Source organism: Lonchura striata, chromosome Z (assembly GCF_046129695.1).
Source record: "Lonchura striata isolate bLonStr1 chromosome Z, bLonStr1.mat, whole genome shotgun sequence".
NCBI lineage: Eukaryota > Metazoa > Chordata > Aves > Passeriformes > Estrildidae > Lonchura > Lonchura striata.
This window is the reverse complement of record NC_134642.1, coordinates 4,977,978-5,004,724: the sequence shown is the minus strand read 5'-3', so window position 1 is coordinate 5,004,724 and position 26,747 is coordinate 4,977,978. Positions and strand designations below refer to the sequence as shown.

At 42.9% G+C, this 26,747-nt stretch overlaps 1 protein-coding gene across 5 annotated transcripts in view; it reads left to right on the top strand.

The window, feature by feature from the left end:
• The window catches only part of NRG1 (neuregulin 1), a 442,748-nt gene that overhangs the window by 255,892 nt on the left and 160,109 nt on the right, over positions 1-26,747 (top strand). The window contains exon 1 of one of the 5 annotated variants that reach the window (XM_021534814.3): positions 13,034-13,257. The exons of 1 other annotated variant lie outside the window; for it this stretch is intronic. In XM_021534814.3, the coding sequence (XP_021390489.2) occupies positions 13,053-13,257 (205 nt within the window). In that variant the 5' untranslated portion in view covers positions 13,034-13,052. Of the gene's footprint in view, positions 1-13,033; positions 13,258-26,747 lie in introns of those variants that run through there. 3 more of the 5 variants (XM_021534811.3, XM_021534815.3, XM_021534818.3) reach the window with 3 other exon arrangements.

Here is a 26,747-nt window from a genome sequence, read left to right as displayed (position 1 = left end):
GGAAAACAGTCATTTATAACCTTCATTATGGTGATGACCAACCTCCATGGACACTGTGAGCTGTGAGTGGCATCACTGTTATGCTTGGAGTCACCTGCTGCCACCCTAGGGCAGCATCTAGCCCTCTGGTGCTACTGGGAGTTTAGTACTGGTGGGTCAAATCAGAGCTGTCTTGAGTCATTGTCCATGAATTGGGGAAAAATAGGGAACAAAACCAGTTTTCACCTGTCCCAGAGACAGCAACATTGCTGAAAGCTGACATATAGTTAGTCCAGCAAAGTACAAAGGCCCAACTCTGGTCATATTTTTCTTCTTATCAATGACTTTTTCTGTGGCTGGTGCAATTCTATAGTAATAGTCTGTCACTGTTCTCTCTGTGAACAAGAGAAATGACCTTTTACCATTAAATTGATGTTACCAGTGTTCCTCAAAAAGGTTCTGGCCTGTGGTGTATTGTGGGTGAGGCCATGTGGTGGGGTAGCCTGTCTTCACAGGCTGGTAAAAAGGCCAGAGTAGCATGTGTCACCCTGTCTCAGAGTGGGACCACCTGATTTTACAGCAACACAGCCTGAAAGAAAAAAAAGACAACATCTTCTGTCCTGAGTAAAGACATCAGATAAAACAGCTCTGTAGATTGACAAAACAAAATTTTGAACATCTGGCATCTTTATGGTTCTGCCATAGTTTTCATGTGCTTTCCTGAATAAAAAAATTGACCCGTTGTATCACGTTTGAGTTTCCACATCTGCTCCATAGGAGTCATTATAAGGATGCCCTAATAGCAGAGACTTATTTCAGTTAAATCAAGGGAATGGTGCTGCTGACAATCTCAAGAACAGTTAAGAGTAAACAGAATCATAGAAAGTTAAGGGGTTGGAATAGACCTTAAAGTCCCAACCCTTGCACCTCGCAATTCATTTTCATAGAACCACAGAATCACAGAATGGGCCAGGTTGGAAAGGACCACAGTCTCCTGGTCCAACCTTCCTGCTAAAGCAGAGTCTCCCTGGAGATCTTAAATATCTCCAGCAAGAGAGACTTCATAACCTCTTTATCAGTCTGTTCCAATTCATGTTTACCTACACAGTAAAGAAGTTCTTCCTCATGTTCAGGTGGAACTTCTGTGCACCCGTTTCTGCCTGCTGCCCCTTGTCCTGTGGCTGGGCACCACTGAGAAGAGCCTGGCTCCATACAGGCACCTTTCCTTCAGGCACTCATAGACGTTTATAAGGTCTCTTCTCAAGACTGAACAGGTCCAGGTCCCTCATCTTTTCCTCACAAGTGAGGCACTCCTCTCACCCCATCATCTTCATTGCTTTCCCTGAACCTGCTCCAGGAGCTCTGTGTCTCTCTTGTCCTGAAGATCCCAGAACTGGACACAGAACTCCAGATGTGCTTCACCAGGGCTGAGCAGAGGGTCAGGATCACCTCCCTCAACCTGCAGGCAATGCTCTTCCTATTCCTCAGGATCCCATTGGCCTTCCTGGCCCCAGGATACACTGCTGGCTCATGGACAGCTTGTTGTCCACCAGCACCCCCAGGTCCTTCTCCACAGAGCTTCTATTTCTTGGGCTGAACATCATTATTATACTGATTACCAGAAGGCATCTGTGGATGTTAGAGTAAACAGTAACTAATTGACCACGTAAAACCAGAGATGACTGAAGAAGCTGACTCATATCCCACCTTTTTGTTTAAACTTGTTGTAAATTCTTCACATTTTTGATTGGTAAGAACAAAGACAAACTGCTTTAAATGTAACCACAACCTGTAAATATTACATGCAATGTCTGAAGGGTGGGTTGGATTTTATTTTGAGTGAATGGGTGCAGCTTCGACTGAAGCTGAGAGGTTGATCAGCAGTTTCCAAGTCATGAGCATTTCCTGCCTGAAACAGAAAAAAACCCGAGGGTTTCTGCAGAATGAAGAAGAGCAAAACAGCTGTCTTAAGGCCAAAGGTGTGTACTGACGAACTGGAAGAAATGGACATGCAAGGGGGAATTTTGCTGGAAGAATGTTTAGGTTCTTAAAAAACACAGTAGAAGTGAGGCAAAAGAGGCTTTTTATCCAGTCCAAAAAGCAGATAATTAAAGGATTTGAAAGTATCCTCCTAAACACATGAATGAAAGACAATAAACAAGGGAGTGAGAAAGCTCCTCCCCTCTCAAAAAAATTCTGCATTTGTACAGAGCTACACTAGAATCACAGGAGATTAAATACTATTCCCCAAACATATCAGACACCAAAAGCTGCTGAATGTTGATACTTCTATCTTTTTTCAGCCTGCTCACTGCAGCCACTCCATCCAGATCCTCAGGCAACTTGGGCTGCAGGGTGTGGGGTCAGCCTGGATGCTAGGGTACTCTTCTGCTCCAAGAGAAGTCACAGCACAGTTTCTTTCTCTTCATCACATTACAGCCTGCCAAAGCCATTAGCTTACCTGAGAAACTACAGTAAGTTCAGAAAAGTGATTTTTCAAAACTAGGCCTGCCTTCTCCTGTTATTCACAGGGAACAGCATTTGTGTTTGATTGTTTTGCTGAACCTTAACTATTTTGATTTTATTACAGCAACTCTTGCTAGTTAATTATTCCCTCCAAACTAGTGCATCTTACCCTCTCTCTCTCAGCATTTTACTCAGGATAGTTCTCTCATTACTTACTCATTTTTGCCAGAACACTGGGATCTGTATCAATGTGACTTATTTTCTTGAGGTGTCCCTGACCATCAGACACTTCATCAGATTCTTTAATATCTTTTGCATCCTGTTGCTGCAGACAAGTCATGCACCTGCTGGACCATCTGCCGTTGCAGACTGCAATTCAACCCACGCACACAAGAGACTTCTTTATCCATTACTTTGCACTTTGTTGAATGGTAACTATCTGTACCGTGAGGCTCTAGTAAGGTTTTTCAGAAGGTGTTTGAAAAACACAGGCTAAACCTGATTTTTTTTCCTGCCATTAATGTTAGAGGACTCCAGTTCTGCCTCCAGAAGTCGAAAGGAGCACAGGGCAGTGCAAGGTAGTGTGGCATGCTGAGTGCTGCTCATCCTGCAGCCAGGGAAAGGGAGCACTGTGGCACTGGACAGCCTAGATTTTCAGGACTCTTGCACAGAGTGCAGAAGTGCTTTTATTCCTTTCCTGGCTGTTTTCTTTTTTTATTCTCTGCCTTTGTCTTGTGTTCTGTTTTTTCTTCATGTTTCTGGAACGGCATGAAAAAGCCATGCTGTAATCACCTGATATTTGCATGAAATTTTTGGTTGCTGATTATTTTTTCTCTCCTTCCTTCTTGTCCCTCAAAAGTCAGCCTACTGAGAAGTTGTTTTGGAGGTTTCTTAGGCAATTCAGATAAATACTTAGCTTTCCATCAAGCCCCCAAACAACTGAACTCACAAAATTTTATTTTCCAATTTCCCTGCAGGATGGGCTGAGAGTAGAATGCTTCCAATTTGTTTTGTTGCTTACCATGATCCTGCAACATTGAGAATGTACAGCTGAGTTTAGTGTTTGCAAGTAAATTGTCTTTAATTTCTTTACCCTGTGTAAGAAGAGAACTTATTCCCTGAGAGAAGAAAATTGCAGGTATTGTTTTGGTAATTCTTAATGTTCTGTATTGGAAGTGTGCATTCCCCAGGGTAATTTTCTGGGATGATTTACTTGTTTAGTCTCTCAAGGTATTTTGGAGTAGGTTGTTTTGGTCAGTGTCCTTGGGCAACTGATCTCTCGTGAAGAAACTTGACCAAAATATTTTCTCTTAGTTTTCTTCGCTCAGTATGTTGCTATCACTAATGCTGTCCTAAAACCACCCAGTGGGAACACATCAGCTACTCTAAAAGCCCAGAATATTTCAAAGCAATGGCTTTCACTGTCAGATTCTTATCAAATAATCAGGCTGTGGTCAATTGTATTCTCCTTGCTTTTGCTATAGAGTATTTTTCTCTGGAAATACCACAGAACTAAAGTGGCAAACTTAATGAATACTGATAAGAAGCTGACCATCATTTGCCTGCAGAATGAAACCTAACAGAAGACAGAATATTTAAGACCCCTTGACAGAAAATAGACATCAGTATGGAGTGGAAACAGTGGCTGTTTTCTGCCCTCTGGTTAGGTTCAGACCTTGGTTTTGGTAATAAATGCTACCTTCCCATATCCAGATATAAATTATGAGAACTTGGTTACTAGTCCCATAGCTGAGGTGGTGACTCTAGATTACCAAATTCTCTGTGGCAGCTGTGGTGAATAGTTCAGGAGCAAACTACAGGATTAAATGGGTTTGCACAATAAACACACACATAGCAATCAAATTAACAAATACCACTTTCATATACTCCCCTATTACCAACATATTTGCAGTCTTTCTGTGGGTTAATCATGAACAGGCAAAGGTCTGAGCTTGTGGAATAGCACATTCATTGTCAATTGTAACTCATGAGTAAACTTGCAGGAGGAATTGCCATTAAAATACTTTCTTTCTCTGCTCTGTGAGGTGCTCCCACAACGTTCAGTGCTTTACTAGCAAGCTGTATAGAACCAGTACATTTAGGGTAATAGGATTCCTGTCTTGGCTCAGTTTTTAATGTTTTATGAGTCAATTAAAACCACTTAAAAGAATTTAGTGACAGAGGCACCACACATTTTATTCCCTGACAACTATGTTCTGCATTGTTTTCATAGCGGTAGGATTAATGAAGGTTTTTAAAAAACTTTGCCCCAAAAGGAAGTACCCAGATTCCAGTTATTTGTGGTTTTAAGCACTGAAAATTCACAGTCCTACATGTAGGAATTTTTCAGTGATCCAAAAGGACCCTAAATATACATGTATTTAGGTCTTCAAGCATGCTGAAGTACTGTGCTTACTGGGATCTGTGTGGCCCCATAGCACCTTCTGAGTTGTATTTGTGTGTGTGTGTGTGTGTGTGTGCATATGTGTGTATGACCTGAGAATCTGGAAAGAGTTCTGCCTAAAGAATACTTCACAAAAGTTTTATCCACAGAGGAAATCACACAAGTCTGATTACATCAGAACACTTACACTGCTGAGGCTCTCCCACCTGACTCCATATTCAGACTTCCTTTGGAAAGGGAGGAATTAGTCAGCAAAGAGAAAACTATTTGTTATCTATGTCTTTTAAACTAGGTAACAACTAGAAATAGCCATGATGTATTAGGGACAGATTGTCAGCCATGAAAATCACTATTTCCATGGACTTAAAAGGATCCATACTAATTTTCAATCCCCAGAGATCTGGCCTCTGGATTTTTCTTCAACTTGCACATTAGATTCACCACCTTCCTTACCACATCTTTTGCCAAACAAAGCTATATTTAGCTTTTTGTCTTATATTTTATGCTGAATTCAATTTCCCCACCACCATTATTCAACCCATATTACATACATTGGTGATTTTGCAAAGCCATTAAAAAACAAACAAACAAAAAGCCCAAAGAAAACCAAAACCAAACAACAAAACCAAACAAAAAACAATGATGAAGGACCCAGACCACCATCTTTTTAATATGAAGCTTTAACTCCACCTTTAATTAGGTGTACAGCTCTGTAATTTCTGATGCCACAAAATTAGGAACCATGAGAGTGTCACAGTGGGGTCCAGTCACCATAACTGTGATAGATGGCTAAGGCAACAGGACGTCACACCATGTCTCTGTATTTGTGGAAAAACTGGAAAGTAATTATTCTAGGAAAAAGTAAAAATGTTCCTATGAACTCTAAACCAGCACTCACAGATCACTAAAATCACCACTTGCTTTCAAAAATATTATGAAGGCTCATAGTGACCTGAAACCTTAGACACTTGTTTAATTGAATGCAAAGTTAAAGAACAGTGAACTGGTCATATCAGGTCAAACTAAAATGCCATCCATCTTAATATCCATTATCTACTGCTGGCCAGGAGGAAGCTCCTAAGGGAGATTACAAGAACTAGGCATGTAGAGAGCAATTTTCTGGATTTGTGCCCCCTACTCCTGTATTCCAGCCAGTTGCTATGTTCTTAGCATAACTACTGATGTATTTGGGGTACATTCCTCCCTCTCCCCCTCATCTTCCCTGCCTGCTATGGTTGGCAGCATTCAAAACAGAAAAATAGACAGTTTCTCATGGCCTGTCTGCAGGTAAACCCCACCTCCACCCTACCCAACAGTGCACTGTGTTAAACACAATTTCAAAACATTATTTTTTGAGGCTTGAAATAACTGGATTTCCCTGGGCTTTAATTTACCACTTGACTAGTTTCCTATTTAACCTTTCACTTCAATCCTTATTTCACAGCATGAAATGATACCCCTGCACACCATATTTCTCTTTTTGAGGCAAGCCTACCAAAATTATCTTTTGCTTGGATGTGATGGGAAATGAATGCAACTTTCTGAAACAACTCAGTGAAAACAACATATTGCTCATAGAAAATTCTCAGTAAAGGTTGCAGCTGAGAAACTTTGATAGGAGGAATGGCATATCAGACACACTTTACCCAAAGTTCTACTTATTTAGAAAGGAAAAGGCATGAAAACTTTCTGAAAGAACAATTTCTCCAAAACCCCATTTATGAAAGGTACCTAAGTGTGTGTCTGGCTTTAAGCAAAGGAGTTGTTATAGAAATACTCTTATGCTTGATATGCCTGCTAAACCATGGATTTTATCAGGGATGCTGCAATTAATTTTGAATCCTGAGCTAAAGAGTCAAGATTTGCTAGCTATTGATATAAATTTCTTACACAGATAAGACACAGCAGGGAATCTTACCACTATTTCAGGATTTGATTAGTTCTTGCAGGATGAAAAACCTTAAAACAAAACTGCAGTGACTTACATTCTCCCTAACACTCTATTTATTAATTTTTGCTTGGGATTCAAGTAAGAGTTATGGGGAAAACAAAGCCCACACAGAGAGCCCTCTCCCCATAAGCAATAATTTTTGTTTACAGCTAGTCATCTAACTGATTTTCATGAGGAAAATTGTTGAAACTCCAGTTGAATCAGGGCAGTTCTGGAGTAGCTGTGAGGACATGTGTGTGAGTAGGTATGTACATAGGGGAAGCCTCATCCTTCATTTTGTATATTAATGACAAAATGGATCCAAACAATTTCTGCATTTAACTACAGGACTTTTAGCTGAGCTCTCAGTGAAACCCATACAAGCAATGTATATCTGCATGTGTGGTCTATAGTGCTAGACTTGTTGGTATGTTTAAACAAGAGAATATCCTTAGTCTAATTTGTACCACCAGGTATTGGGACAGAGATAAAGAAAGCATGGTACTGGTCTAAGAACTTATGTGTAAGAAAAGGGGTTTTCAATTCCAGTTCCTGCTCTCCAAAGTATTTTACCAGTCCAAAATTTCTGGCAAAGCTGCCTAAGATCCTGACAGTCTCCTGAGAGATGAGAGATGTGCACTCGCATCTCTTCAGGCACATAAAGAAATTGAGCTCAAGTTTCTCCTCCTTGGGGAGAGGGCATTTGCCACCACTGAACTGTAAGCACATGCAAGAGGAAAGCAGTCCTTTGCTATCCTTTTCAAATAGTATCTTCTCTTTCTCTGGTGTTTTTGTTTCATTTTGGGGCTGTGAAGGCACCTCATTGCAACATGAAGTTGAAAGCCTCAGTGAAAAATACTGTTTTAATGTTAATACATTGTTAGCTTCTTGCTTAGCAGACATGGCAGTTGTGATTCCCACCATCAGACACTGAACACTCCTCAGATGATCAGGTGATGAACGTGAAGCCCGTGTTCTGGTTGATGACCAGATTATGATGAGTTTGGAGCTCCAAAGCTGAGAGCTTTTTGCTTGGTCGTAATATCCTTTAAGTGCTGTTCCCTTCTGTAAAGAAAGAAGCCAGCAGCTTTGCCACACTCCCACAGGGGTGTTTTGAAGATGGTATACCTTGGAGATTGCATACCCCTGAGATATTCTCATAGAGAGGGCTGTAAACACCTTGGATAATGGCGTGGGCAGAACATGCTCCAGAGTGCTTGTATTGCACTGACTGTCTCCAAAAGGAAATTGTTTTCTTCACAGAGCCTGTGGAGGAAAGGTAGCACAAAGCAGAGCCTGTGAGACCCCTCAGCCCGCTGATTCCATCAGGGACACTGGGATAATAGCACACCTCAGTAAATTGCACCCTGCCAGGAGCACACATTTTGCTCCTGCAGCATGGCAGGGATGCATGCTGCTGCCCACGCTCTCTCAGCCAGCTTGCTGCAGGACAGGCCAGCCTGTGGCTGCAGCAGAGGGGGCTTGTGAGGAACCAGAGAGGCCAGAACTCTGCTGAACTCATGGTGTTAAAACCACACAAGGCATGCCTGTGCAACATGATGGCCCAGAGGCAGAAGCAGCATCACCAGGCCCTGAGCAGAGCACACTCTGGGATCACTGACTGTGAGAGTGCAGGCTTGGCAGGGGCTGGGACCAACACATCTGAGATGTTTCCCCACAGAAAGGAGAGTGCTGATTGTGATGGAGTACAAATTAATCATGGATTTATGCACAGAGAACGCCAGTCTAATTTGGAAGACCTTTTGGTCCCTCACAATTGCACCAGGACAATGGGGATTATCATTCTTGGTGACCAAACTCTTGCTCACAGAGAAGAAAATCAGTTTGGGTCCAAAACAGCTATGCATTTAATGTGAATTTGTTAAACTACATTAAAGCTCTGTTTCAGCATTTTTAATCAAAGGTGCTTTTAATGTGATTAGTCATCTTTACCTTACCAAGTGAATTGATCTGAACCTAATTTCATATTTTTTTTAGTCTTTAATTAGACTATCCACACACAAATTGAATGAAGCTTTAATATACATTTAAAAATTAGTTTGGATTTACTTCCATGAGAGAAAAATGTCTGGACTGAACATAAATCAGTGAAGTCACATCAGTGAAGTAAGAGAGCTGTCAATCTTCAGAGCAGTTCTCACTGCCAGTGCTGGAATAATTTGGATTCAAACAGGGAAAGCCAAATTATTCCTGCTAATAAAGTTTCACCTTCCATGCCTTTTTGCTTAGGTATTTTCAGAGGCCATATCCTGGGTTATAACTAATGATGTATTTCAGAAGTGTACTAGTCTGTAGAGACACTCAGCCCACTCCAAATAGCATCAATGTCTTGCACATTAATGGGGCTAGCACTGTGCGTGTGTGTGTGTGTGTGTGTATATGTATATATTTATTGTTGGGACCGAATGACGTAAAATGTTCTGAAACATTAGATGCTAAAGTACCCATTTCTCTTGCTGTGAAATTCTCCTGAAGTTTCACAAATTGAGTCTGTAAAAATTTTTGGCAAATTGGAGGCTATCAGGTCTTGTTTTATGGTAACATATATATACAGATACATGTACAAACAACTCTGAAATGTGCCATTTCCTGAAAAGAGACGTTAATGAGACGTCATCACCTGTCACAATTGCTGCTGTTGCCAAAGATGTTGCCTTGACCTTTAAACCACTGTTAGGATACTTCTGTGTAATCAAGATTTGCATCTTCAAAATGTCAGAAGAACAAAAGGTACTGTTGTCCTGACTCAGCTGAGTTGATGTCAAAGACCTGGTGCTTAGCTGCTGACAAAATTTCAAGTCAAACTTAAGATAAGACTGTGTTTCATTCACAGTTACGTTTACAATACATCGTTCCCATTTCAGTCTGTTCAGGATGACGACTCTTACTGTTTTCTTGCTACCAGTGGAGGGCAACAGGCAGTTTTGAAGTTCATGCAGTTTGTTTTCCACTTGTCTTCAAGGGTTTTAAGGAGCACAAAATAAAGAAAAAGAAAATGGCAGTTCTCAGTTTAGTGAAGAATGAGAATAGGATTAAACCATGAACTTAATTATCAATTCAGGAACTGATTTTGTTAAATGAATACATTCTCTGTACAGAAAAAAAATAGTCTTAAACCATTTTTTTTTTCTCTTGGAAATGCATTGTAATTTCAAAATATTTGTAATTAGGTCCCTTTTGTACAGTCAGTGTATTTGTAAAAATGAACTAAGAAACAAAAGAAAATCAGATTGTTGAAATTATATTCAACAGTTTGTTACTCTGGAGCATGCTTTGTTTATTTTTGTTTACTCATCTGTTTCTTCTAGCTTGCATACATTTTGCAGAGATGTATATATGAGCGAAATATTAGACTTAGCAGCATTCCGCATTCACTTCACAAGCAAGTAAGCAAGTTCACACAGTGCAGAGGTCCAGAAGAGCCAGACTACCAACAATAAGATGAGCCTGGGAATAGGCAGAGCTTAGTTTTTCTACTGAAGAAGTTGATATGGAAATAGCATAGAGATGTAAAACTCCATACACAGTCTTTACCTGTGTATTGGTGACAATTAGGCAGCATCCCTTTTTACCTGTCCTATTATGAACTGATGTACATGAATGTTTGACTGCTGTTCTGTAAGTAATTCTGCAATTTTTGTGAGGTTGTCCAACATATCTGAGCTACGGCTCCCATTCCACTGAAATTATGTAAATGGTCCCATTTCTCTAGTCCAAGAAGTCCAAAGTGGCCCTTGGCTGTAGGAACAGATAAAGATTGAAGATTTGGAAATACTACAGTAGATTGGGCTGAGCTGTACTAGCTCAGAAGATTGATGTGCACTGGGCATTTTCTGACCAATCTCTGACAAACCAGTTCTTTACCACAGTTCTGCCATTGAGGGGGTAAAATGTTGTTAGATCAGCTGCTATTCACTCTACTCAAGTATTCACAGATGGCAACAGCAGAGAAGGAGACACAGACTTACCTGCGTAACATCACCTTCTTTGGCACTGGTGTGTACAGAACTAAATCACACCCTTCAGCTGTGGATCTATGACACATTGTATAAAATGAATTACAATCTTTCTTCTCGGAAAAATAGGCTTATTTCTGGAACAGATTTCTGGTATGCTTTTCTGAGAAATTTCCCACTTCTGAAAGACAAGGTACAGGAATTCGTCTGGAGTTTCATTTTTAGGCTGTCATTTTGAATGCATTCTTGAGCTGCTGGGGTCCTTCCACAGCATCTCACCCTCAAAAACAGTGTCTTTGGTGAGGATGCACCCTGTGTCTTGCTCATGGTGTCTCAGTGCTGATAACTCCCTGGAATGATGGTTTAATACTGATGAACACAGCCTGGAGATAATGTTTGAGTATTTAGATTTTGCAGCGTACAGAAAACCAGGTTATATCGAGGTTATTTAAAAGTACACTTTGTTAGCCAACAGAGTCCCTTACCTTGTGCTGCAGACTCCCTCCTTGCTAAGTAGTGACCCCTTAAGGAAAAACCGAGCTACTGCCGCCAGTGCTGCCTCCCCATCTTCAGCTGCTCTTCCCTGAGGTTTGCTTTTTCTCCTCGCCCTGCCTTGGGCTTATCCCCTCAACTTCATTTCAGCACACTTGAGAAAGGATGTCTGTCAAGAAACCAAAAATGTGGCTCAAATGCATCTGTAACTTTTTGTGTCAAGAACTGTATGCATGTCTTCTCACCTTACTCCCCATCCCATTTTGATTTTTCACTAAATTGTACCACCAGGCCATTTAGTAAGTATATATTTTTTGCCTCGTTTTGCAGTCGATGTTGTTTACTGTACTTCTTTTACAACACAGACAAGGACTTAGACCAACATTGGGGTTTTTTTTTTCTCTTTTTTTTTTTTCAAAGTCAGAATGCTGAAAAACCAAAATGCTGGTTAGCCACTGCTTCTTCAAAACCTTCTCACTCCAGGAGATTATGTTGAAAAAACTGAGTTCAAAAATCTCAGCCAAGATGAGGAACTCAGTATATATATGGGGTTCCACTGCTCTGTCTTTTTTAGGCCTGACTTGGAAAGATTTTTTTTTAATGTCTCCAGTACAAGAATACTGGAAAAGAATTTTAAAGCATCTTTTGTGCATGATGGTCATTGCTTGATGTCTAAGCTACATGCACAACTCTCCTCAAGAGGAGGAATCACCACAAACTATAAAGTAGCAAACCTAGTTTTAGATTCTGACTCAGTTGGCTTTTCCACATTACATGACTTTTCCAGGAAAGACCTTCCACTGTGAGACTTAAAGTACTTTGTATGGATTTTTTCTATAGCTTCTGCTTTCCACTCAATAATGTGTAAGTGAAAGTCCTACAGGTAATAGCTATCTCTACCATCAGGGACTATGGCTCAGGTTAGCTGAACACTATACAGATATACAGATACCTGAATATCAATATACAGATTCATGAAGTTTTCCAGCTCATAGTGGAGTTCAGGTTGGTGTCTTTACACTGTTATCAGTTACTTCAGAGTTGTCTTGGGTATGGCTGCACTAGGTGCAGTTTCGTCTGTGAGACGAACTGCTGGCTGTGAGAACTGGTGGTTCCGGGACCAACCCCATGAGAAGGTACCAAAGTAGAAACGGATTTACCCTGAGAACAGTGAGACCCACCCCGGGACAGGACCTCCTTGCAAATCACTGGGTGCGGGAGCGCACTCTAATCTTGCAAACCCTCCGTCCCCTGAGCATCCCCCACCGCCGGGTCGGAGGCGGCACTGCCGGTAACCTCGCAGGTTAAGCGAAAACCTCAGTTTAAGCAGGTGCAGCACGTCAGTGTGCTGATGGATACCGCACCCGCCTCACGCTTTCTGCCACCCTGAGCGCCGGGGGAGGCTCCAGCCTCGCCCCTCGGAGCGCCCGCAGCGCCGGCGGCGCGGCTCCGGCTGCGGCAGCGCCCGCGCCGCCCGCGGCTGCGGCTCCCCGCGCCCCGGGGCCGTGCAGGCTCCTCCCGAGAGGTGCCCGGGGCGGGCGCTAGCGAGGCGTGTGCCGAGGGGGTGTGTTTTCGGGCTGGAGTTTATTAGTAGTAGTAGTAGTGAAGAAAGGAAAGCGGGGCGGGGGGGTGGGGAGGGTGGGGGGGTGGGGAGGGTGGGGGGGGGAAAGGGGGTGGAGAAGGAGGGAGGGGGGTGTAGGAGAAAAAAAAAAAAAAAAAGAAAAAAAAAAAAAAGGCCCGAAGAGGAGTTTCCGGAAACTTCCAAAGAACTCGCGGGTGCAAGTCCCAGCGGCAGGCGAGAGCGATGCTGGAACCTCGGGCGCTCCGGGAGCCGACAGCGGCGGCGGAGGGGGTGACCGCGGGGATGGCGGCGGCAGCGGGCAGCGCGGCGCCGGCCGGAGCCGGAGTGGCCGAGAAGAAAAAAGCCGGCAACGGCAGGAAGGGCAGGAAAGGCAAGGGGCCCGGCGGCAAGAAGCCGGAGGAGGGCGAGGCGCCCGGGTCCAGCACAGGTAAGCCCGTCGGCAAGTGCGGGGCTGCCCCGCGCGGACCTTCCGCAGGTCCGCAGGCAGCGGGCACATCCCTGGTGCTCGCTGCCGCCTGCCCGGCTCGGCTCGGCCCGGCCCGGCCCGGCTCGGCTCGGCTGGCGGAACCTCCGCGCCCCGCCGCGCTGCTCGCACAGCTCCCGGAGCGGCGGCGGCGTTGCCGGAATCCCTCGGCTGTCCGAGCACGGCTGGGTCTGCTGCCCTATTTCCCTCCCGCTGGCCCCGAAATCCTGAGAGGCTCTCGGTCAGCTGTTGCTTTCTTCATATTTTTCCCCCCCTCCCTCCATTTTTTGGAGGGCGTGAGGCTATCGCTCCTGTTACAAAACACGTTTTCTGTCCCTTCCTTTCTCCAGAAATCACTTGGCGTAGTTGAACAGATGGCCAACTTTCGAATGGGGTATGTTGTCTAAACTTGCAGCTATTTACTCAGGGATGATCAGCGAGGACATTTCGCTCACTTAGCAGCACGTGTTGTTCCTCTCGTGCCTCCTCAGCATTAAGCAGAAGAATTCGTGCCCAAGTGATACCCGTGTCCTCCGTAGGTATCCAGAAGCAGGACCCAAAGGAAGGGTCACAGCTGAGCATGCTGCCCCACTCACTGTAGTTACTTACGTCTGTCAGCCAAAGCCCCAGTCAAGATCAAGACTCCTAGTGCAGTACAAACACTTAAGAGTGCATGATGCTTTTCCTAGAGACCTTGTGTTATGCCACCTAGTTTATCAGAAAGCCTAGCAGTATCTATGGATACCTTTAGCTTTTTGCAACAGCAATGTATAGATGCATTTGAATTCTTTGGGGTTTTGTGAGAAATTGTTTTTAAGAAGTATGGGAAAAGCAGTCAATTGCCTGTGGTTTGGGTTTGGGTTTTTTGTTTGGTTGTGTATTTTTCCCCCTTTGTGTTGTTTTCCTGTCCCAACAGCCAAATTAACATAAAGCCCAGTAGGATAAAACTTTCTAAATATACTAGATTAATTTTGCTCAGTACATCATATCAGGGAGGATATGTGTGATTCAACAGCAGCAGATACCCCTAGGGCTACTAATTTTTGCAAACCAGCACTGCCCACTGCATCCTCTTCCCTAGTTTGGGCACATAGCTTGCTCAGCTTCTGCTCAGCAGTGGTTGTAAACAAGGAGGTTTCCCTTGTTATGCCAAGATAGAGACAAACATATTTTTACCTTCTTTTTCACCAGATTTTTATGCTATTACGCTATGCAAGCGTTGTAAGCATCTCCTGCTAAAACTGACCACCTCTGGCATTAAAGCATTAAAACCTCTGGCAAACTTATCTGTGACAGCTGGGCTGTTTGAAGTGCTTGCAAGGCTTTTTGTTTGTTTTTGTGGCTGACAGAAAACAGGAAGACAGTGACAAGTTGGACAATTTGTGGTAGGAAATCTGTCAAGGAGACACACATTTTCTCACTGTGCACCTCAGAGTTTTATAGTATCCCATCCCATTTGTGTTGGAGAGATTTCTTTTCCTGTTGTGCAGCTTTCCTTTTGCAGTGGAGCAGGATACTGAGGGAGTAGTGAAAGTGAACCAGAGGTGTATTTTTTGAGTATTCTAACCAAGTCAGCTTCTAAACCAGGCAGAGATTTTTGGGAAGATGGTCTTTTTCCTCTGTAGAGGGGAGCTGGAGGAACAGAAAAATCCATGCAGATAAATAGCACCTTAAGTTTAGGTGTCTTAAGTGTGGTTAATTCTCACTTCTGGTTGTCTGATTATGTCTGGTGAGTGTTTTACCTAAAAATCTGCAGAGTAGCAAATGTAGATTGAGATTTATTAGGGCAGGATTCAGATCATACCAGCTCCTAAGGCTTTGTTAAAACTCCAGAAGGCTAAGTCTTTAGTAGGGAAAATATGTCAGTGTTTGAACCAGAAATAATCCACTTTTCTGGCAAGTGCTTACCTCAGGTCTTCAAAGCACCAGTATGTTTTTATAGGTATGAAAGAGTACCGCCTTCATCCATACCTGACATTACTAGTCAAAAGTTTCCTGTGTGGGCAAGAACTGAACATTCTTCTATCTTATGTAATAAAAATCCCATTCCTTCCAAGATGAGTGTATGTGGCAGGATAGTTCACATGTGTAGCTAATCCATGTAGTCTGTCTAATGGGAAAATTAAATACAGCATAACTCATGATTGTAAATTTGACTCTAAATCAGATAATGTCACACTGGCAATGTCATATAGATTTTATCTAATCTGTTACTTAAGGTATTACCTGGTTTGAGGTATTTAGAAGTATTTAGATCTAGAACTGATACTTAGAAGGAGCAGAAAGAATGGTTAATGTAAAAAAGTAACAAGAAAGCAATTTTGCATTTCAAGCCATGGGCTTTTATTCACTCTGTTCAAGCATATTAGAGCTTGAATTAATTAGTAGTCTGCTCATATTAATTAACAGTACTGACTGAGGACTCTATGAAGGCCTTCTGACTTTGACAGGACCACAGTTTTCCTTTTTGCTAATACAGGTTTGCAGTCATACCTGTTGTCATTTGGTATGTTTAGGATGGGCAGTCTGAGAGGTTATGAAATAGTTTTGCTTTTAGTTACCTGCTTTCTTTAGTTGAAATGTGTCAGGAATTATCATCTTCTCTGTTATGTTTTTTACATGGGGTTTTCATCCACTTAGAGTTTTCTTTACGAAGAACAGTGGCTTCCAGACAGTCCTTAGTTTTAAGATCTGGCACTAGCACAGAAACTCTTAAATGTTCAGCTTTTTGCTTAGTGGAGTTTTTTCTGACCAAAGCTCCTTGCAGCTTAGGTTGCTTTTGGCTGTCAAAGTATAGCATATGCACTTCAATCCTGGGTCTGGAAGCATTGGTAATTTCTCAACGGGTTGAGAATCAGCTTTGTTCATTGGGAAGAAAGGGTATAAGAAAATCTTTTATATTCATGTCATAACTTATCCAGAAATTCCAGAACTGCTATTGGACAAGAAAGTCAGTTTTTGGGAGAGATGAAGGAGGTTTGGCCTTCTCCGCTCACCTGCAAAGTGGTAACACAGAAAAAAAATCTTCATGTTTTCCATTGCCTAGGTGAAGTCTGGGCTCTGTTAAAAAGTTTGGGGAGGTCTTTGTCACTAAAATTAAATAGAACATTTACTCGGCTTGCTACAAGTGCTCTTGAATAAACTAATTCTGCCTGGCTTGTGTCAAGACCAGAGTGACTATATCTTCCTTTAGCAGGGCACTCTGGACCATGATAACTACAAGGCATGGAAGACTGAGAAGAATTATAAATGAACAGAAGCTTTCAGTTTTTCTCTTAAGTTATGTCAGTGAACTGCCATGCCAACTTAGTATGCAGACAGGCTCCACAAATCTGCCAGCAGGACTTCCTAGAGCATTGCCAGCATGCTGAAATACATCCAGCCTGGGCAGAGAAGACTTAAGCAGGAAGGCTGTGGTTTGGGCACCCAAACCTGCCTCTCACATAGGCACTGCCCCTGATTTAAGGTGCTGTTAGAGCAGGAGCACAGGGGTTGGGAATAGACCATCATCCAGGGCTTTATTCCCAGGTGTCAGCCCAACCTGCTGCCTACACAGCTTTGGTGTTAAGACTGTGTAACATGGGGCTAGTGCACTAAGAAGGAATAACCCTGGAGAAATCCCTCTGTGGGAGCTGTGTTTGTGTCAGTAAGGTGGGGTACCAGCACATCAGCCCAGCCCCTTTGTCATTTCCAGACATCTTGGGGAATGTGAATTTTCAGGTGGTTTCTGCTTAGCAGAGAAGACTAAGGTGAGGTTGCTGAGCTTGAAAGGATAAAGTGTGAGAAGGATCTGAAGCCTTCCTGAGGAAAACACCTTGATGTGGGTGAAGACTTGATAGTGCTGCAAACTCTGGTCTAGGGTTTTGTCAGCCACTGTCTTGTGGTATGAAGAGCAAGTCTTCATAAGCATCTGGTGCCAAAACAGAGAGAAGAAAGAGGGAAGACCATCAAATGGGTCTCAATCATAATTTCAGTGAAGTGACCTCAGCAGCATTGTTCTGAACACACCTGCACTAACAGTAGAGAAGCTGTGATCATTGACATAGGAAATAAGTATCTCCTGGTGGGTTTAATTTAGAATTAGATAAAATGCCAGAGATTGAAGACTGCTTGACAGAATAAACAGCACAAAGTTCCAATGAGATGAGGGTGTCTGAGCAGAATGTTTGACTGTATCTTGGAAGCATGCTTGGTTGCCAGAGGAAGAAATGGTTTTGACTGCATTAAAGACCAAGCTGCAGGTGGGAGCTTGGTTTGGAGGATTAGAGGTCAATCTGAGAGTGGCTAATCTTAAACTGATATTCAGTATTCGTAAAGAGATATCAGAAGAATGATCACTGTTTCAACATGAATTGAAAACAAGAGTCTGGGAGATGGAATAAAAGCTGTGATTTCTGACAAAACCAGTCCACATCTAGAGGTAAACTAGGCGTTTACCTCTTAGTAAACTTAGGAGTCAACTTCTTTTGGTGTTTCCAATCCAAAATATTTATGTGCTGCTGGTATGCGTGTACATTTTTCTGTGAGGAAAGCCTCTCTACCTGTGTGCAATGCCTGCATTCTCCAAACATTCCACACAATCTTCAGAACAATTTTAAGAGTGAATCCTTTAAAAAGTATGCGAGTGTATTCATGTTTTTTTGAATAAACGAGATTAGTCACCATTCAAACTTTTTTGAATTAACAGTAGAAGTACTACTTGACTGCAGCCATGGAAATGCAAACAGAATCGTGAGAACATACCAGTACAGTTATCCAGTAAATACTGCATGTGTATAGAAAGACATTCACATGTGAAATAAATCCTGAAACTGTTCTGGGCTTTGTGCAAATATTGATGGCCAGGGAAGGCTGAACACAATTTTTATCTTTCATGTAGAAATGCCAAAGCCTGCTAAGCTATGCATGGATTTTAAAACTTTAACCTCTGGCAAAGCTTGTGAGCTAACTCTTACATCTAAGTTTGTCTATTTGTAATTGTGGGCTTCTCAGATTTCTGGAAAGGCAGTAACTGAAAAGGGAGGGGAAAAAGGTTGAACAAGGCAGTTTGAAGCAACACTAATAAGTAAAAAAAAAAAGAAAAAAAGATCCCATGCAGCTGATATTTCAGAATAGTTCAGGACTCACTATTTGGGGCAGCTCATTTTTCATCTCCTGTACTGAATCAGAGCCACTTAGTTTTCACCGAAACTTTTGGGGTGGTTGGTTTGTGAATGCCTAGCCACAGAGGATCTCTGACTACACATTCGACTTTAGGCACCTAAGTGGCAATTTGTTGTTCTTAAAGTAAGGCAAGTTAAACGCAGAGCTGTGGAAGCCTTTCTTCCAAGCATCTCCCTTCCCCTACCTCCCCTGTTCCAACCTATCTACAAGCACCTGATAGCCCTTTGAGGCAGGTGGTTGTAAGCAAAACAGTGGAGAACAATTGTGTCTAGGGGTGTCAGGATCTGGAAATGCTATGAATTCCTACCAAATCAGTGTTTTGCTAACATTCCAAAAGTAACAAGAGTGAATGTGCCTTTAACAGTGCTGATAGTTTATCGTGTTCCGTTATGCTACAAGAAAACAAACCGAGTGTCAGTGTTTTGTATGAGTCATTCTAGTCGTGCAAAGAGCTGCTCGAGTGTGCTTGAGGTGGTTGAGTTAACCCTCGGCTGCTGCCTCACACGGAGCCCTGGTTTCGGCGGGGGAAGGGGGTGTTGGAGGTCCAGAAAGTTCAAAAGTGGGAAGTTCGCGTCGGGAGAGTCGCGGTGCCGGCGGTGCGGCAGCGCGGCGGATGGCGGTGCGGAGGAGCCGATGGACGCGCTGCTGTAAAAATAAAGAAAACAACCTAACTCGCAGTGAAGTGGGGGGAAGGAGGAGGTGTTGGTGACCTGCAGGGAAGGGGACAGAGAGGGGGCAGCGGGAGGGATGCGGGTTTGCTGCCGGCGGCCGCGAGGGGGTGCGGCGGGAGCGCCGCTGCCCGCGGCATCCGGGCCGGGCGGCGGCGGGGATGCTCTGCGCATCGCAAAGGCTCTGGCGGTGTGCTGTGGGTCAGTGGGTGTGCGCTAAACAGCTGGAGAAGCTGTGAGACAAGGGAGGCTTTAGTCCTGCAAAACGCTCTGCTCTGATCCCGTGCAATACGAGCGTGAAGTCGTCTAGTGTGAGGTCACGGGAATGCTTTTCGTTTTGTTCATTCTCTCACTTCTTCCTTTCCTACCACACTTCCTCTATCCCTCTTCTTCCCTTCCTTTGTCCTTTCTTTCCTGTCTTCCCTTCTCCTTTCCATCCATCTGTCGTGCTGTCCTTTTTTGCATCCCTTTTTGTCCTTCTTCCATACTTTTCTTTCTGCCTCCTTTATTTTCTCCATCTTTCTTTATTCTCTGTTATCTCTCCATCTTTTTCTTCCTTTCCCTTTTCCTGTCCTATTCCTTCCTTCCATCTGCTCTATTTCTGTTAATGAAGGAAAAAAAACAAAACAATGAAAGGAAAGTAAACCAAGATATTTCATAAGGGACTGTTACAGATCTTTAACATAACCTCCTGTCTGGAGTAACTGCTAGTTTTTCATTTATGCACAGAATACTTACTTGCGTCTGGTTTTGTGTTTCTGGTTGTGTAATTTTCTGTGGGAGCATTAGATTTGGGGAGAAATTGACCATGTTATGTAGTTTGTTCACTATGGGCCATTTGAATCCTAGCTCTGACATCCAAGCCCACAGGCTTCACAGGTCAGGGAGGAAGAGGGAGATGTTAATCCACTTGTGACAGTTCACTTGGGAGCCTTTACTCATTCACTCTGTGCATCTCTTCCTCGAGTTTTATGAGCTGATGGTCCTTCCACCTCTGTAAGCAAGGGGAATCCAGATCAGGGAGTTTGGGCTTGGCATTCAGAAGTGGACTCAGGCTGAGCCTTGCTCGATGCCTTTCTCCTGCATTAACAGCTTCCATTTCACCCTTGAGTCAACCACATGCCATGTCCTGTGGCTAATGGTTAATCCCTTTGAAGGCAGATACCAAAGCATGAATTCATACCTAAGGTGAATAAACAGAGTCCCCAGTAAATCCAGTTGCAGAGGTGATAGATAGGCATTGTTATCACTGCCATTACTGCCAGAAGAGTTAAATTCTAAATCGAATTTGCATATATTTGTGTGTGTGTGTGTGAGCACATGCAGGTGTGATGTTTTAGTGGGGCTTCTACAGTTATAGTCTATTCAGTTTTCCTTTGGAGAAGTCCAAAGGACTTTGGACTTAGGAAGGAGAAACAGGGGCCATATTTTGCTCCTGAAATGCTATATTAATGCCATATTCCACCTGTATACAGCACTGAAAACTGCTCTAAGTTATTGTACTATATTGGGATAGGTGGCCCTGTTATTCTGTGAATATATTTTTGCATGTACTCTTGAATTGCACTAAATGAACTGGTAATGTTTGTGCCATCACAGTCATTGAGCTCTAGCTGAAATCTCTGTCCTTCAAACTGCCCCCTGTGCAACCAGTTTCCATTGCCTAGCATCAGACTTTGCATGTCCAAGGTCACAACAGATCAATCTGATCATAAAAACCAGAGTCTCCTGGCTCTCAGTCTAACCCCTCCCTTCAAGCCACCGTGGTTTCTAACACATGGCCATAACATGTGCATATCACAAACCTGCAACTTTCCCTTTTTTTTTTTTTTCTTTAATTGTCAAACAGATTACTTTCCCTTTGTGAAAATAAGTTTCCTGGAGGACATTGTGCATAGTTGGTAGGAGAGATAGGAGGAGGAGGAGGGGTCTTTTTAGGTAGCAGGCACATTGCTGTCCCACTGGAACTATGCAGCCCTATGGCAGGAGCTGTTTCTGCAGGGTGAACATGGGGATGAAGGGTGTCAGAGAAGATTTCAGCTGTGCCATTGTGCCGGATGCAGGTTCAGGGAGAGTCACTGGCAGGATTTGAGAAACCCTCAGAGAAAAGGATTTATTAGAAAAGTTTTCCAGCAAGCTGCTTCCAAGGACAGTATGTACCTTTGCAAGAATGAAAGAGAAATCTCCCATGCAGAGCTTCCCCATTCCAATGGGAACAATCTGACCTGTAAAAACTGGTGTCCCAGGGCAGCCAGGGCCTCCTTCTTGTTTCTGCCCTTTCTGCAATGATCTATGCCAGCTTTAGAGCAGCGTCCTGATCATCTCAAGTTACACTAAAACAAGTTAGCTAAGCCTCTGAAAAACAAACCTGAAAACATAGTAGCTGCTAGTTGACCCTGTTCTTGGAAAGTGTGGACTGGAAATGCAGAAGTAGAAACTGCCCCATAAAGTGTGTGCTCTCTGTCAGGTTCTGGAGGACTAATGTAGCTGCTAGTGCACCTGTGGGGTTTGTTAAAAAGCAGTGCTTTTAAAAACCAAGGCAGTTTTGCAGTGAAAGAACTTACCCAGGATGTGGAGGATTTCTGTCCCTCATAGCATCTGAGATGAGGATTGACATAATTTTTGAAAGATGGGCTATAGTTCAATCAAAAGGTATGGGATGAATGCAGAAATTACTGGGTGAGCTTTTTTTCCTGTTACAAGCTTCTAGTCTGGCAGACATTCTGAGCCAGACTTAGTGTTGTAGATTCCAGCAGTCGTAGCCCAATCTTTTTTATCTTGGTACATTTTGATTTAAATGCAACTTTTACTTAAGTGTTTATGAGAAGGCATGTGTGAAGGTACAAAAAATGTAAAAAAGGCTAACTGTAAATGTTGGATGATAAGATGAACTGTGGAAAAAAAGAAATTGATTACCAACCAGTAATCAAACTGATGTTAAGCACGTTTTCCTGGCTTTATGAAGTGCCAGCAAGGTCAGAAATTGGAAAACTATTTCAGAGCAATAACAACAAATTGAAGTGAGAGCAGGAAGGTTTTTGAAACAACGTCAGAGAAAGGGATTTAAAATAGACAACTGTTCAGTTAACTCAGCTCCATTCCTAGGTTATTTGGCATTGATATGCCTTGGGGTTTTTTTCCCATCTGTGAGTAAAGATGTTTCTCATCCCACCCTGTCCTCACACTTAGAGTGAAGACCACCTCACCTGGGTGAGGAGCCTCTTTGTAGGGACCATCCTGCATCATCCTCTTTGTAGGGACCATCCTACATCATCCCTCATTATAGCTGCTGGGTCTCTCTTGAGGCTCATGTCAGTTCCATAAATGACAGAACCCACTGGTCTCAGCTGCCAGTGTTCTTGCTTCCATCCCCAAATGTGCTGTCTTCTCTCATCGCTTCTCCAGCTCACACCTGATACTTAGAAGCTGATAGCAATAATCTGGCCAGATTAAACATGGAACAATCCAGTTTCTAGGCAGATTGCATGAGGGGAGCCAATTCTTTGGCTGCAGTATGAGTTGTACCTAACAGCAGGATGAAGGTAGAGCTTGTTGTTAAGAGAATGACACTTCAGTCCACAAGAAATGACCAAGGGAGGGGATATAATTTCTGAGATGTTGAGAGAGAAGTAGCTTCATCTAGGCATTTTGTTTTGAAGGCATGGAATTAATTGCAGAGCTGCTGCCGGTGACATTGCTTCCGCTTGAGGGGAGGTGCGAAGACCAATTCCCAAGACACCAATAGCTGAGGTTTGCTTAGTCCCAAGTGGGATTTTTAAATACTTCTCATGGTTCACTCTAGGCTTCCATGATTTTTTCCTCAGGTTTGCTTTGTATGCAACTGCCATTAAGGCACCTGCTTTGGTAGCTGTTGAAGTAAGCTAGGTCTGTATAGCTCTTTACCTGTCCAGGATCTTTAATTTGAGTTCTTTGTGTCTGTTTCCCTTTTGATTTCAAGGTCAGACTTGTCTCCAGTGACAAGCTGTGCTGAGCAATTGCCTCCACAGTGAGCTTGCCTGAAGGTCCTCCATGGCATTGACAAGAGGGAAATAGCATGAAAATGAGATTAAATGGCAGGAGGACATAAAATGGGTAGGAGAGATGGTGTCCACTTCTCTGCCTGATGTTGCCTCTTAACTGCACAAGGTGATTTTGCTACAGATGGTATCCTGTCATTGATTTGCTCATGGCTTTTTTACCCCTTAAGTCTGTGATGAAAGGTTTTCTTCTTCTGGGCGTTTGGATCAAAATCACCAGGAGCAAGTTTTATCCAATCTCTCTTACCCATTACAGGCAGTTCTGAGGGCACTGTGTGTGTGTGTGTGTCACTCTGTTGTGTCCACACCTAAACCCTGAAAGAAAAATGGTCTTCCAGCTGACTTACACACAAGTTGACCTTTAAGGAATGCATTGAAACTCCTTGAACATCACTGGGAGTATTTGCAGAGTAAAGCTTAAGCATTTTCGTGAGGTAAATGGAACTAGCTGGGGCTGTGTGCCTAGGTTGAGGTTTTCCCTTCTCTCGCCCTACACCCTAGCCATATAGCTTAAACTCTAAGCAGGCCATCCTACGTGTTCTTTAGTCACACTGCAAATTATTTGAACTGAGAATAATGAAAGGAGTTCCATCCCACAAGAACTCTTTGTGGAAGAAGTTGATATAATGCACTGTATCATGTCTGCTGGCCAAGAGGTAACAGGCAGAGAAAGGTAATTAAGTGGAAGTCTAATGTTTGTTGTTGAGGTTAGTGGTTAACTGATCTGATGTGTGAAGTTAGGTACCTGTACGTTTGGAATTGTTTTGGAATCTTTTTCATCTTACCCTCTTTCTAAAAGCAAGGTGATAGCTTTTACTCATTCTATTCTAAACTACTTAACTTTCACAAAGAGAAGGCCAACTCTTGTTTTTTCTTTCCCCAAGTCATGTTAGAGCAATATTAGTGAATATGGACTGGTGCATACACATGCACTCCAGTCCATCACAAATGCAGCAAGAGAAGAGTTTATTTGAGTTTCAAGACCTCCTAGAGCTATATTGCAACATAGAATTTATCCACTGGGGAAGTGTCAAGAAAAGACTTACTTTCTAAGAAGTTTTTAACTCACAGTTCCATAAAAAATGATGGAGCTTCTGGAAAGACCTCTTTGGGGAGCGGTTCTTTGAAATATACCAACAGCTGGATGGCACAAATTCGGAAAACACTGCTGTCCTTAAAGTAAACTGAAAGCCTCTGTGCGAAGGTAGTGTATTTTCCCAAATAACCCATTTAATTCTGTATTAATGTTATAGAGGGGAACAAATGTGTCTTCTTTTGGGAAGAAGGGAAACAAGCTTTTCATGGAAAAGCAGAAATCTCTCCATGGGTCATCAGGGGAGTGTAGAAATGTCCAAAGTAATGAGTTCACTTTGAGTTTTTCTTTTCTAAAGCTGCAGTTGGTTGACAACTCCCTTAACCGATTAAAGAAACACCAAGCAGCCTCAGAATTGCTTTGTTTCATGGCACATTTCATAGTATTTCTCACAATCAGTTTCATGGCAAAGCTTAATTCATTTCACATGCCAAATACTTGAGGCACAAGTAAGAGCTATAAATCCCTTTGGAGTTGAGGGATAAGGAACAACTTGAGGTATTTAGAACTGAAATTAGTTTGTGAGGCACTTCCATTCAGAAAACCATGGTGACTGCTGGCTGTACACCAGGGAGTAAGATAAGATAAAAAGTACAGGACAGGATTACCCTTACAGTGTTTGCACATCTTCTCCTGACCATCAACAGGCCACAGGTCTGTGCAGCAGGGCTGCTCAAGGGTTGTCATCATGGGATGACAGTGGAAATCCCCACAGCACCAGACCTAGCTCCTGACAAAGTTTCTGTTGATGTCCAAGCCCTACCAGAGGAGCAAGAGGCAGCTTCTGAATCTGCATCACACCAAAAAGGCATCTCACCTGCTTCCACTGCAGCTTGCTGACCTGCAGAGCTTTACTATGTCCAAGAGCATCACAGCCAATGATTGCTGGCCACTTTTTCCCCCCCACCCCGTCACCATAATCAGCTGCAGCTGAAGGTAGGATACAAAGCTAGTCTAGCTTTTTGTCTGATCAGAATGGTCATTTTTATATGTGACAAAATATGCTTGAGGATGAAGTGAAGAATGGGCATGTGGGCCTGCTTGGGAAATCAATGGGTGTGGAGAGTTTTTCAAACAAGAGGGGAGGCTATACACCTGACCGGGAATGACTCTACCAGCATCTCAGGGCACCTTCCTTAAGCAGTTGTCTGTGTATCATGTTCTCAGTGCTCTTCTTCTGTCCTGTGTCTGCTGTATCTCTTTCACCAGAACCACCATCCACATTTCTAACTCAGTTCTTGCCTAGAGCATACTGTATGTAATGTTTCTAGGTAGTAATGTGGGGGTGGAAAGACCACATGAGGTCATAAAGTTTCTGTGGAGTTGCAATTTGATCCAAAAAGTGGATTACCAGGTGGTTCTTCAGAGAGGGATTGAGGAGTTATATTTAAATACGTCATTTAGTAAGGCCTTTTATTCCAGAAGATAATCAATTCAGTTTATTCTCTAAATGTGCATTTGTTTTACCATAGCATAATTCTAGGATGATGTTTAAATTGATCAGGAGATTGAACTTAACAAATTAAGAAATAAAAAAAAAAAAAAAATAAGACAATGCTGTGTATCATTTTTTTCCCTAAGAAATAGGATTTTACCAGACTACTGGGTAATAAAACCCTAAAAAGGCAAAACATTTCTTATGCTTATTTTCATAAATTTACCTCTGTGTTGCAGAGAAGAGGGAGAGGAAATGCTCGAGTAACCAGCATGTGAATTCTCAGGGCTAGGATGGAAATAGCATCAGTCAGTAGGCTTTAATCAAGATGGGGTGGCAAAGAACCTTTGTAGCATTCTGCAAATGTCTGTACTGTTACTGAAATGGTTGTGAGCTCTCAGGGAAGCTTCTTGTAACAGAAGGTTCCCATGAAAGGGCATTATTCTCTTGTGAGCTGTAAACAGGGGTGCAACTGGTCATGGCTTGGCTGGGAGGCTGCTGGGTCTGCTCTGCAGCAGACAGAGCTTCTGGAACAAAGGTTGTGTTTTATTTCTGCTGTTTCTGAACAGAACCACTGAGTGCTTCTCCCCTACCCACTTGTTCAGGCATTTGTCAGGGAAAATCAAATGCAGGCAAAAAAGGCTTGGAAGGCAAGAGTCTGTGGTCAGTGGTCTGCTTGTGCAGGGACACCTGGAAAGCTCATCCAAATGAGCTTTAAAGTGCATACATTAAGTCATATTGGATCATCACTTGTGGTTTTTTATTATTTTTAGGTACAAACCAGAAAGAATTAAGATCACTTTTTCCCTGAAGGTGTATCCTTACCTAAGTGTAATGGAAGTACTTTAGATTCACACTTTGCATTAGTTCAGCAAAAGTTTTGCAGTTTATCCTTGCACCAACAGCCCTAAAATGCCTTCCCCTTGGTGATGAACCCAGGAAAAGTTTCTAGCCCTAGCCAGGGGAAACCAGAAGCAGTGTTGCTGTGGTATTACACATGAGATGTTACCCAGGGAGTCAGGTTGGGACCATGTTCAAGGGGACAGGTGAATTGTTGG